This window comes from Heterocephalus glaber, unplaced genomic scaffold, assembly GCF_053883595.1.
Source record: "Heterocephalus glaber isolate CG9 unplaced genomic scaffold, H.glaber_assembly_v1.0 deba00000331, whole genome shotgun sequence".
Taxonomy (NCBI): domain Eukaryota; kingdom Metazoa; phylum Chordata; class Mammalia; order Rodentia; family Bathyergidae; genus Heterocephalus; species Heterocephalus glaber.
In genome coordinates this window covers 53,714,336-53,727,412 of record NW_028258142.1, presented here as the reverse complement: position 1 = coordinate 53,727,412, position 13,077 = coordinate 53,714,336, and the positions used below count along the sequence as shown (strand labels likewise).

The 13,077-nt window shown below is 42.3% G+C and overlaps 2 protein-coding genes across 5 annotated transcripts in view; one reads left to right on the top strand and one right to left on the bottom strand.

Annotated features, from left to right (window-relative positions):
* The window catches only part of Taf4b (TATA-box binding protein associated factor 4b), a 225,887-nt gene that overhangs the window by 178,351 nt on the left and 34,459 nt on the right, over positions 1-13,077 (top strand). The gene's annotated exons all lie outside the window — the stretch shown is intronic.
* Kctd1 (potassium channel tetramerization domain containing 1) overlaps positions 9,586-13,077 on the bottom strand; it is a 193,497-nt gene continuing 190,005 nt past the window's right edge. For all 4 annotated transcript variants that reach the window (XM_013075304.3, XM_087193893.1, XM_013075301.3 and 1 more), the window contains exon 5: positions 9,586-10,452. In XM_013075304.3, the coding sequence (XP_012930758.1) occupies positions 10,294-10,452 (159 nt within the window). In that variant the 3' untranslated portion in view covers positions 9,586-10,293. The remainder of the gene's footprint in view (positions 10,453-13,077) is intronic.

Genomic DNA, 13,077 nt, shown 5'->3' with positions numbered 1-13,077 from the left:
TGGAAAGGTTTCCTGGTAGTGAATCCTGTTAGCCTTTGTATGCTTGAAAGACTTATTTTGCCATTATTTATGAAAGATATTTTTAGTGGGTATAAAAATCTATGTTGATCTTCTCTTGTATGTTAAAGTTGTTGCACTTATGTCTATCTGTAGCTTGCATTGTTTACGGCAAGAAATTTGTCACCACCTTTTTCTTTCTTCCCGTATCTGCAATCTATCTTCCCACTCCCTCCTGGCTGCTTTTAAGATTACTTTTTTAAATTATAGGTTTTAAGCAATTTGATTATAATGTCCCTTGGTGTGTTCTTTGGTTAGAGTTCATTGAGCTTCCTGGACCCATCAGGTTTGTAGCTGTCATCAAATTTCGAAAATATTCTGCTATCATTTCTTTGGAGATTTTTTTCTTCTTCCCCTTACACTCCTTGAGAAAGACTCCAGTTATATACATTAGACTGCTTGAAGTTGGTTCCCAGCCAAATATGCACTGTTTATTTTGTTTCAGCCTTTTAAAAAATTGTGTTTCATTTTAGGTTGTTTCTGTTGCTATATTTTCAAGGTCAGTATTATTTTTTTCTTCTCAATTATGATCTGCTATTAATCCCCTTGGGTGTATTCTTCAGACATTATACTTTTCACTCCTAGAAATTTGATTTTGTTCCTTTTTTATATTTTTCATGTCACCAATCATCATGTTTGACATTTAGCTCCTTGAAATGTGGGATATGGTATAATAACACTTTTAATGTTTTTATCAAATAATTCTATCATGTCTCCAATTTCCAGGTTGGTTTAGATTGATTGATTGATGTTGACTGTGGATTTCATTTTCTGGATGCCTGATAATTTTTTATTAGATGCTAGCTATTATGAATTTTGTCTTGTTGAGTACTAAATATTTGTGTATTCGTATAAATATCGTTGAATTTGTCTTGGAATGAAATTGAGTTATTCGATCCTTTTGGGATATGTTTTTAAGCTTTGTTAAGTGAGAGCAGAGCTGGGTTGAGCTTAGCAATGCTGCACTCTGAGCACTCTAGCCAATTCCCATTAATTACGTGAGGTTTCTCACTGGGGGTAGTGGGGACAGGAGCTATTGCTGGCCCTGTGTGAGTTATGGGGATTGCTTCCTCTATCCTTTCACACAGTTTTTTTTTGCCTAACCTTGAATCATTAGCCCAGACTCATGCACAGGTCAGTATTCAGTTGAAGACTCTACGGAGAACCTGTTTAGTTCCTTATATTCTCTCTCTCTCTCTCTCTCTCTCTCTCTCTCTCCATTTTCCATACTCTTCCCTATGAACTCTAGCTGCCTTGGCTTCCTTAGACTCCTGTCTCTGTTCCGTCCCTCACTCGGGGGGACCATTGCCTTTGCCTCAGTACTCTCTCTGCACCAGGACCTGGAAACCTTCTTAAGGCAGGTTTGCCCTCATGGCCCACCTTGTTTGTTATCCACCTTTCAGATATCATTGTCTTCTGTTGTCTGATATACCATGTCCTGAAAGCCACAGATTCATATTTGTTTTCTAGCTTTTGAGTTGTTTCAGGTGGAAGAGTAAATTGGTTTGGTATATTGCTTGAATATGGAAGTCCTCCCTGACTTTTTGTTTTTTGTTTTTTTGGAATTGTTTTGGTACCGGGGATTGAATTTGGGACCTTGTGCTTTTGAGGCAGGCGCCAGAACCACTGAGCTAAATCTCTGGCCCCCCTCCCTGACTTTTAATTGAAGAAAATCTAAAGTAAGCGCTAAAAGACCTAAAGTGCTTGAGGGATTCAGTATTAGTATTAACCGATCCCCTACTTCATGCCAGCGACTTTACATTTATTCTCATTGAATTTAGTGCTTACGAGTATGAATAAGCTCTCCAAGTGATGGAATGAGGAACATGAGACCCATTCTCCACCCAGTTGCAGGAATAGCATTGATTATTTCACCTGTCATCAACAAACATTTATTTAGCACCTATTAGGTGCTGACCCTAAATCAAATTTCTCCCATTAGAGACTTAAAATTGGCTATTAGATCCATAGACCCATAAATAGATATTTCAGTTGTAGTGGTAAGCATGATAATAAAGAACAAATAGAGTGCCTAGCTTGGGAGCACATGAGGAAGAGGTGATGGGTGAAAGGCTGGTTTTGAATGATGGGTGCAGGTGATTAAGTAAGTAAGAGGATAAATATATTCCAAGGCAGGGAGACTTAAAACAACATGGCACATGAGGGCATTAAAAGCATCACTTAGCAGGCTGGGGAAGGTCACAGGTGAGGTTGAGAGGTTAAAAGAGTTGGATAAAAGAGCCCTTGGATGCCATGCTGAGGATGTGAGACAGTTCAAAGGGAAACTCTATTGGGCTCTTAACAGGAAGGGACTGGGCTGCGACACTGGCCATGGGCTTTCGAAGCACCACTGCCAAGTCTCAGCAGAAAAATTGATTAAGACTGTAGGGAAATGGATCATATTGGAGCAACTGATGATGGGCCATTGGAAAGTGGTAGTAGGGATGGAGAGGCAGAAGAGGATTTGACATATGCTTAGGAGATACTGTCTGTGGAAGCTGGTGGCCACGCAAATGCAGATTGTGCAGGAGATGGCTCTTTGGTGTTGAGGGAAGAGCACATTCTGAACCCTGAGTATTTGACAGGGAATCCAAAAGCAGAAAAGGAAGGCCTGGGAACCTGCCTAAGTTCAGGCTTGGATAGTCCAGTGGAAATGTCTGGCTGACCCTGCATCTGTCATTGCTAACAACACAACGTATTAAAAGGATGGGATCACAGCCAGACCTTCCTGCCTGCCTGAAAGTCAAAAAAGTCAGATGACAAGACCATGTTTAATTTGTCCCATGTCTTTGGAGCTAGATACCCTCTTGGAAGCTCTGCCAGAGGATGACCTGCAGCACAGGTGATGGGGAAGCCAGGGATGGAGGAAGTCACCTGAGAAACAGTGACACAAGAAAATATGTTCACACCAGGGTGGGAATTTGAGAGATGAGTGAGTTTGTGCCCTCACCTTGTTATGGTGGTTTTCTATGGGTCCTGGAAGTTCCACTGTGATACAGTTTCCCTGCTTTGTCAGTGTTTAAGTAAGTTATTCTCTTTGCATGTTTTTAATATTTATACAGAGTCTTTTACTGATTGTGTTGAAATCATCTCAATCCATCATACAACTAACTTTGCTTGGAAGAAAAGCAGACATTGGGTGGTGGGGGTGGGGGTTACTGCAGACTGGATAGAGACAGAAAGCTACCAGAAGGGAGGGCTTGTGGTATGAATGCGTGGTTGGTTGACCCACCTAGGAGCTACGGGGAAATTACTCTGGCTTTGAAATTATATTTTCAGTAGGAAAAAGTGTTTTAGAACACATTCATCCTGCTTAAATTAGGAACTATAATTGGATTATTTTCATGAATATTCTACTTACTTAGAATTTCAAATGTTCTTGTATTTATATATTTAAGAAACCAAGCATTTGAGAATATGACTTATAAGACAGCAATATTTTAAATAATGAAACATTTTAAATATAAAAACAATAATGGATGAAAATTTCAATTGTAGGACTCATAAGCCATCCACTTCCCACCATTTCCTCTTGCCAATCCAGTTACCCACCACTGCTGACTGATCCAAAATCCAGCTGCGTCAGATCACTCCGCCTGCAGACCTTTAGGTGATGTTAAGTCATCCCCAATCTGGATTTGATCACCTGTCCCTATTGGTCTCACTTCTTCTCCAACTAATGTGATCTTCTGTGACAAAGATTTGATCTTCTGTTTCTGGGACAGGTTCCCCAGTCAAACTCCACAGTTTGCAAGGAAACACAGCAAGTGTTTCTCTGGTTTTTGCAGCCTTATTAATCAACAGTATCATGTAAGGCTGTACTCTCTGTTCTTTCCACCCAAAAGCACAATGTGCTAGACAGAGTGCGCAGCGTGAGGAGGCACTGTGTGATTCTCACTGAGGGTGAGGGGGAGAGTAGAGGGAAGGAAGGCTGGGGGACCAAGGAGGAAGCATGGAGTCATGTGAGATGCTGTCAGGTTGAAGCGTCTGACTCTAACACACATCTACGCACATGCAAATGGGTTTTGTGGTAAATGTTGAGTGTTGTAGAATTCCATACCCTTCCCATTCTGAAGGTTTGAAGCACTTACGTTTAAAAGAAACTTAAAGTTAAAATATATGGGACAAGGTGGATTTTTGTACGTCTAACATCAGCTATGCTTACAGGTGGCAGATGCTACTGTGATTATTTCCTGGTTTCTGTTCATGCAGCCTCTGATTGCTTTTAAAGAGGAGGTGAAATTTTGTAGCAAGTACGCTGTTTTCACAATACCAAGCTCTTTCCCAAATTAGGAAAAGAGGAAGGCTCCAGGGTCAAACTTCAGTTAAATGCCTCCCGGAATCATACTTCCTCACCACACCTGCTCCCCACTGCCCCTACTTCCAGTTGAAAGGACTGTCTGTATTCAACATGGCCTTCAACAGAATGAGAAATTCCAAATACTGTTTAATAGACATCAGTCAAGTAAGAAAAAGGCAGATCACAGAAGTACCCCTGGAAGAGCTTTATCAACTCTTCTAGTCCGGACTGAGGGAGTGCAATGCTGTCCCCCACTGTTTTCCATATTTGCCTGATCCAAGCATTGCCTGTGTTTGGCAGTGTTAAAATATGTCAGGCTCTTCTCTGAGAGCGTGTGATCAAAATCCATGAGGAGGTGAGCTAGAATCTCCTACAGATGCCTCATGTGTTCCTAAGAACAGGCACACTGGGGACACTGACCTAAGCCAAGAATTCTGAATGGGAAAACTGCGCAGCAGTCACAGAGCAGAGACCAGAAGCCTTCTCAGAGCTTTCACCTTGTTCATTCACATTAGCTGGTCATGGAGGGAATTTCTACTCTATAACCAGTAAGCTCCTGCAGGGCCATTGCAAAGGACATTTCTTATAAGGGTTGACATTGCATTTGCCAGCATCAGAGCAAAATCATTTTTTTTGCAAGAGCTAGGAAATCAGAAAGGATAGAGTCTAAGGTATTACTCGGAAATGATGTGTGTCTGATTGTGTGTGTGTGTGTGTGTGTGTGTATGTGTGCGCGCGCGCATAAGTGTTGTTCGAAGTTTTTTGTGGACTTTGGCCACTTTTTAAAACTCACTACTGTTCTCATGTGTAACACTGAGACACCAGTACCGATTTCATTGAGGATTAAGAGAGATCATCTATCTGGAGAGCTTTTGGCACTGAGCTTGGCACATGCACATTACTATTATTAACAGCAAGCCAGGGTTTCAATCTTTATGTTTAAATAATACAACTAAATGTTAGCATTACACTTTCTATAAAAGTTATCCCCTCAAACAAGTTCTTGTGCTATTACCATGTGCTTCAACCCAAATAAAATTTTTCAAGAAGGCCTAAAATTGTTTTATCATTTCATAACTCTGAGTTACAAACTGCTAGTCTGCAGATGCCTGGCCTGGCACATTAAAAAAAAAAGCATTAGTTCCTACACTTACATATCTAGACATTTCACAGAAAAATCTAGATTTCCAGGTTTTGTAGAAAACCACAGCATCATGGTGGTGTCACCCTCACCACAGCTGTAGCCTCGTGGAATTGAGGAGGGTCGACCTTGTGGAGTGGGAGACTGCTGCAGTTTGCTGCCCCCTGCTGATTTACGTGACTTGCTGGCCCCTGTAGGCATCTGAGTTTGTTGCATGGACTCCCAAGGTGATGTCTTAATAGCCAGCTCTTGGCCTACTATGCAGATCCTGAATGGATGAACAGAGAAAACAGCCCCAAGCTCCTTTATCCACCAACAGACTATTCCCAGCCAATCAGGCCTGCAGCACCCCCATAAATATCCGTAGAGTCATTCTACAACAGCTTCCAACGGAAGTCCGACCCCTGTCAAGATCAACTTCCCCGGCACCCTGTCAATTCTACCTTCCTTTTCTAGCCCACATCTTCCTGGTCCTCAGGGAAACCCAGCTGTACCCCATGCCATGATCTGACCCTGCTTTATGTCTAGCTTAGAGCCTCTGTCTTCCTCCACACTCCTTCCTTGCAAACTTACACATTTTTCAAGTCCTGCCTCCCCAAGGATGCATTATCCAATTTCTCCAGCAGGATGCAGCCCCTTATCATTTGATATCCTATAATCTTTGGCTTGTAAATATATAAATGTGACATATCCCACCATGCTCTGGACTATAGTTAGGTATGTGCATATCTCAATTCTGCCTCAAGATGTGTAGTCCAGTGTTGTTTGGTGGCACAGGCTTGTATCCTAGCACTCTGGGAGGATAAGGCACGAAGATTACAAATTAGAGCCCAGCTTGGGCAATGTAGCAAGATCCTATCTCAAAATTAAAAATAAAAAATGAGCTGGTGATATAGTTCAGTGTGAAGCTCCTGGGTTCGAGCTCCAGCACCACAGAGAAAAAGAAAGGAAGATAAAGGTCCTTTCCATGGCAGGAACCATGGCATGGTCACCATAGTGTCACAAAACCAAATGTCCATATGCTGTGAGGAAAGCTCAAAATATTTAACTACAGGAACAAATTTTTATTCTAGAAAATATTATTAATTAATAATCTATTCCTTTTCCTATTATAACACGAACATGTAATTTATTTGGGGCTCTCCTTGAAAGGCTTGGGCACTAACCTCTACCATACTATTTGCTTGATGTCTCGGAATCAGTTACATTAACTGAGGAGCAGTGATAATGCAGCCTCTAGTGTCCTAAAGACTAAATGAACTACTGCAGGTCAGGCATAAAGTACAGTGCCTGGAACTCAGCACATACTAAGTAGATGGCTGTGACTAGTACTATGTAGAAATACATCTAATATCTAGAAACCAGTTTAGAAATGGCTTGCTCTATTTTCCTAAAATACTTCTTAGAAAAGAGAGGGTCAAAGATTGTGGTTTGTCTGTCCTAGATAAAACAAATGTATTTTGTTCAAAAGGGCTGTAGGCGGGGCGTGTGTGTGTGTGTGTGTGTGTGTGTTCAAATATCAGTGGTTTGGGCAGTAAAAACTTTTAAAGAAGTACAGTTTTGTAACCACCAAGGAAATGGCTCAAGGAAGTTATGTGAGCGTGTGATGAAGAAAGGATATTTACACAACTTCATATTGTCATCCCACAGATTACTTATTGATAAGAAGAAAAAAAATGTCCACATTGGGGACATTTGGTGGCCAGCACTTCAATCGAGAAATCAAAATTCCCATCACTAGTATGGGTCAAACTGCCCCTTGTGGTGTGTTATAATTTGGAGGGGATGATATCACCTATATAGTATTCTTTTTTTGTTTGTTTGTTTTTGTTTTTGTTTTGGTACCGGGGATCAAACTCGGGTCCTTGCGCTTGCGCAGCAGGCAGCGAAACCAGAGCTAAATCCCTGGCCCAACCTATATAGTATTCTTATGGGAAAAAAGAAAAAAGTTAACCTGACTTGACCAGTGAGGGAGCAGCCAGACAAACCCAAAGTGTTTAACCATCTATAAAATAATTGCTAGATACTTCAATGAAGTCAATATGGGGATTCCCCCCTCAAAAAGGGAAATTTTTTTTTTTTGGTGCCGGAGATCAAACTCGGGTCCTTGCGTTTGTGAGGCAGGTGGCAGAACCACTGAGCTAAATCCCTGGCCCAGAAACTTTCTTAAATTAAGAGTCTAAAGAGATATTATTAATAAATGTAACATGTGACCCTGATAAAATCCTTTAGAGAAATACATCGCAGCTATAGTACTCTTTCCTGAATTACTTTGGAACCTGGAAATACGTTGCAAGACCTAAAAACATGAAAATTACAAATGAAATATTGGCTCCATGGAATTGGATCAGAGTTTTTGTGTGAAGAATATGCCATTGGTTTGTAATCATAGATAAGTGGACATAAGAACTTAGAGAGCAGTGGCTGCTCATAGCAAATGCACACAGTCCTGTGGGCTACAAGTCACTGGATGGGACAATGCCAGCTGCAAGTAGGTGCTGGGTAAATGTTAACTGTTGGCAATAACCAGCAGAGTCTCAAAGTGGAGTCCTGTCCTGACTGATTTGGGGGCATTTTGGCTGATGAGAATGTATTGCTAGTAAAGTCCCAGAGACTTCATTCACCTTTTAGTTGGATATGGATGACAGAGCATGTGAAGGGTGCATCCCTCAGTCCTCGTCTGAGACTGTGGTGTATTAGTTCCAAATAAGGAGAAATTACAGAAGGCCGTGGTAGCCTGGCTGGGAGTCATTAAAGAAATTCAGCGTTTGGGCCATCTCTGTGTTTCAGAGAATGATAGGAGCCATTAACAGCTTACTTTTAGTTTCAGAAGCTGGAGATATTTTCATTACTGGTGTCCTCAGGCATAGACTTTTTAATTTAAAAAAAGAAAGTAAGTTCAGGATGGAAATTGGCCATTACCACAGGAGTGTCTGTGCAGCAGGAACACATGATGGTTTGCCTGTCAGTCTTAGCAGCGCACCAGGTTATTCTGAGTGTCTGGAATGAGGAAGGGGAAGTAAGGTAGAAAGGTGAAGGGAGGGCTGATGGTGGAACCAGGGTTACTTATGCTTTTGGAAAAGCTGAAGACTTAATTTCAAAGCAGTGCTGAAATCTCAGGTTTCTTACCTCTCTGCCTAATAATAAGATGATTGTTCTGGCCCTGATACTTCCTCTACTTCTTCCAAAGGCACAGTGCCCTACTTTGAGCATCTTTTGCATGGTGTTATGGTAAATTAAGTTGGCCGCAGATTCTTTGATACTTTCCATAGAAGGAAGTGGATCAGATTTCCCATGTCTGGGAATCTGGGTTGACTGTCTATCCAGCCAGCAGAATACAGCACAGATATGTGTGCTGGTCAGCTTTCTAGAGGACTGTGGCTTCCAATGCCTCCACTTGAACACTTATGCTTGGGACACTGTTCCTTGCTAATAGGGACCCCAGTACAAGGAGGCTGACAGCCATAAGAATTGGCAGCCATCTGGATGAGCCGCCTTGGACATCCCAGCCGATCCCGCTGCTGGATGACATCACGCGGAGGAGGAGCAGCCCAGCCAAGCGCAGTTAGCACCTGAGGCTCACAGAATTACTAGAACAGAATGTGGTGTGGTTTTCTCTACAGTAATAAATAACTGAAATAGGTGTAACAAAAAAGTTCACAAGAAGAAAGATTGGGCTGGGGGTGTAGCTCAGTGATACAACATTGACTGGCTTTCTTGAGGCCCTGAGTTCCATTTCCAGCACTAAAAAGAGAAAAAGAGGAAAGAGCAAGGAAGATTATCAAGGCAGAATAACAAAGCACAGGAAAGAAGAGTGGCAGAGTTGGAAGCGAACTGTGAGGCCAGGTGATGACATCCTTATCCTTTCATGGGTTCAGACTTCCAAGCTGGCCCAGCTCTGCAATGCCCAACACAGAAAAAAATTCATCTTAATCCAGCCTCACTCCACCACGTGTGTTTCACACAGACCTTATTTGTTAAACAGAGTTTATTGTATTTAATACATTATAAAATTTGAAAAATTGTAGGAAAGCAGCAGACTCAAACTGGAGCATCTCTAACAAGTAATAATTCTGGCCCCTTTGCAAAACTGATCAGTTTAAAAACAAAGTAAAGTTCACATCTGTGAGGTGGACAGCAAAGTGTCACTCCTGTACAAAGTACATTTAAAATGTCATGTCTAAAGTCCTTTCCATGTCATGTGCTTGTGAGACTTCTTCTGAAGTCCTGCCTGGTCCCCGCCTAAGGAATATGAAACTCCGTATGCAAAGAAGCTTCATTCGCGGTGTGTCAGAAAAAAAAACAAAAAAAGAAAAAGAAAGACAAAAGAAAAAGAAACAACGGGTGACTGTTAACAATGGAAACTGTAAGGAGACCGTGTCCTCCCCTCGCATGGCTTGTTTGTTTATTGGTCAGAGGCCTCGGGAGGCCCAGGACACTTCTCGGCCGTACAGCACCAACTGTAGCTATCACCTCTCTCTCTCTCTCTCTCTCTCTCTCTCTCTCTCTCTCTCTCTCTCGCTCTCTCTCTCTCGCTCTCTTTGCATTTCCTACCTTTTGACATATATATATATATATATATATATATATTTATATATTTTTTACACCTTGAGGATATCACTATTCCAACTGTTCCCACATGAATACAGGTGTGACCTCTACTGGATATAAATGTGTCGTTTATTTGATTTTAGGTCCAGAACTTGGTTTGCTGTCCCAACTGCACATAAATGTCCCTTCTGATTGCGGTATTTGTTGTGGATGTTTTCCTTTTTTGCATTAGAAGTGTGTCTGTTTAGTCCAGAGGCTCTTGCTTTATCCGGATGACAGAAGGTATGCGGGGTGTCCGCCTCAGTTCCCGCCGAAGGACGTATTCACTGAACTGGGACGAGTCCACTCCTCCCCCACAGGAGCCCACGATTTCAAATCCTCTTTGTTGCAACCTCTCGAGGACCTGCAAGGAGCCAAGACAAGCAGCTGGTTAGGAGTGAGATGAGTCATTTGCTGGGTAAATACCTGCAAAGGGTCATTCCAAAGGTGGAGGTCACATGCAGCTCTGCTCCATCTCATCGAGCCCCTTTCTGCCTTTGAGCTTCGGACCTAGGGAAGACCCTGGATTAAAAGGCAGAAGGGAGAGAGCACACGTTTTTAATACCCACAACATGCCTTTGCACATTTGCTTTCCACATGCCAGTTACAACACCAGGGGGAAGAGCCCCACTGTATGGATGAGGAAATACAGGTTCACAGTTAGGAAGTGATGGAACTGATTTCCACCTCAGGCCTGTTTGACCTTAAATCCCATGGTTGGATGGGTGGTTTTGCATATATTGCAATGTTGCCTTCTCTGCAAAAAATGAGAGTTCGCATTACAAAGTTCATTTACCATTAAAATATATCTTGTGAAATGATAATATGCAAAGAGAATAGGATTTGAATTGACTTAGCCAATGACTCATTTGTACGTGCAAGTTTCCCAATACAGAGTTAATATCTGTACTTCAGTTTGGAAGATTTATATATTTCAACAGCAGAACAAATGGATTACTGAAGGCAGTCAGATTTTATCTACAAGTTTTCCCAGTTTGTTTCCATCTGAAGTAAATTCATTGCTTTGCATGCATTCAAAGAGAGAAGAATAAATGCAATGGTTATGTATTAGAGCATGAATCCAAAATAGAGATACTTTAAAGTTCTTACAAAAGCACAAGCCAGGTGATCTATTCTTTAATTTTGAAATCAAATACCTAATGCCAGAAGACCCCTGCATTTGTCACCACACATTGGACACTCTTAAGTGCACAAAACAGTACCTGTAGCTCTCAGATGTTTTTTGGAATGAAGTGAAATGTTACTTCTCTGAGAACAGAGTTATTTCTCTGATAATGTAGTCAGTATAAAGTGAACTCTTTCTGCTTTTTAAAAATTATTATTTTTGGTCATCTACTTCAATATGGAATATAATCTGTTATTTTACAAAATAGCTTACTAGATGACACTGGAAAGCAAGGGGGTATGTTTTCTAAAAGTGAAATCCTCAAGTTCTGCTAAATGAAGAAAACCCACAAGTCCTTGGCAAGACCATGTAGACATTATCTGTGCAGAGCCCTGTTTCTGCAGGTGAGTTCACAGTGCATGCGCACACCAGGCAGCCTAGGGATAGGATGAAGGACACAAGGCCCAAGTTCCAAATCGAGATATGCGTTGGTGCAGGGGCCCTTCACAACACTGCGCAGGGCAGTGCAAGAGCATGCCACGCCTGCAGGGGGCACCACCCACACAGGTGAGAACATGAATACTGCCCTCTGGATCCTTGAAAGCGTGCCTTCTTCTGGCATGTGGAGGGGTCATTTATTTGCTACAGTTTTCTGCTGTTTTGCTCTCAGACATCTGCGCATAAGTTTTAGTTTAGTGTTTTTCTGTACCAGGGATCGAACTCGGGTCCTTGTGCTTGCGAAACAGGAGACAAAACCACTGAGCTAAATTCCCGGCCCTGTTTTTTTTTTTCTTTTCCTTTGGTACTGGAGATTGAATCCAAGGCCTTTATACCAAGCTACATCCCCGGCCCTTTTTCTCTTTTATTTTGAGATGGGGTCTCACTTAGTTGCCCAGGCTCACCTCAAATTGGTGCTTTTCCTGCCTTAACCTCCCAGAGGGCTGGGATTATAGCCACATACAACCTTGCCCAGCCACTCAGAAATTTTTAAAATTATGCATCATTGTGGAACAATCCTCCAAAGGCAGATGGCCTAGTGAACGTTTGTAGTCTTTAGCTCTTGGAGAGGTTTTGTTCACTGAATATTGAACCAAGACAGGCACCCATCCAAATTAAAGAGAAGGGGAAAAACAAATTCCCTCCATTGGCTTCCAAGAGTTTCATGTCACTGATCTGCAGTCAAGACCCAGGTACGTCTGTCTTCCCGGAGCAAGATAGGGAGTCAGCAGTGCTACAGGAAGCAGTGTACACACAGTCTGAGGCCGGGGAGAGTGCAGAGAGCCCAAGCTCCGAACTTTAGATAAGGACCTGGGAACACCCACCAGCATCTAAGGCACACCGTGAGTCCCTCACACAGGTAAACCAAGGTTTTGAATCCCACCCTGGAGTCCTCTTCTCCCAAAGACTTCTCCATCTGAGAAAATGTCAATACCACTCATCCATGTCTCTGTTGAGAATCTTGGTCACCCTGGACTTCCATCTTAGAACTCACAGCCATACTCAGAAAACCTTGTTAGGAACACATTCAAGGTATTCACAACCAGATGCATCCCAATTACTGCTTGTACTCCCATTTTCAAACTCGTCCCTTTGCTTCACTATTTCCATCTGCTGCTGGAGAATTTGTTTTCAAATACTGTTACATCTGGTTGCTCTCGGTCAAAATCCTCCTTTCCATTCTAGAGCGCTTACTGCACTCTCCAGGGCTCTCCAGATTGTCCCTGGTCACCCCACCCTTGCGTCCTAGCTTTCACTCTCCCCAAGTCCCTTTCTTCCAGCTCTGTTGGCTGACCTGATATGCCCAGCATGCCAAGCATTCCCCCGCTTTGGGGACTCCAGAACCTGCTGATCCTTCTGCCTGGT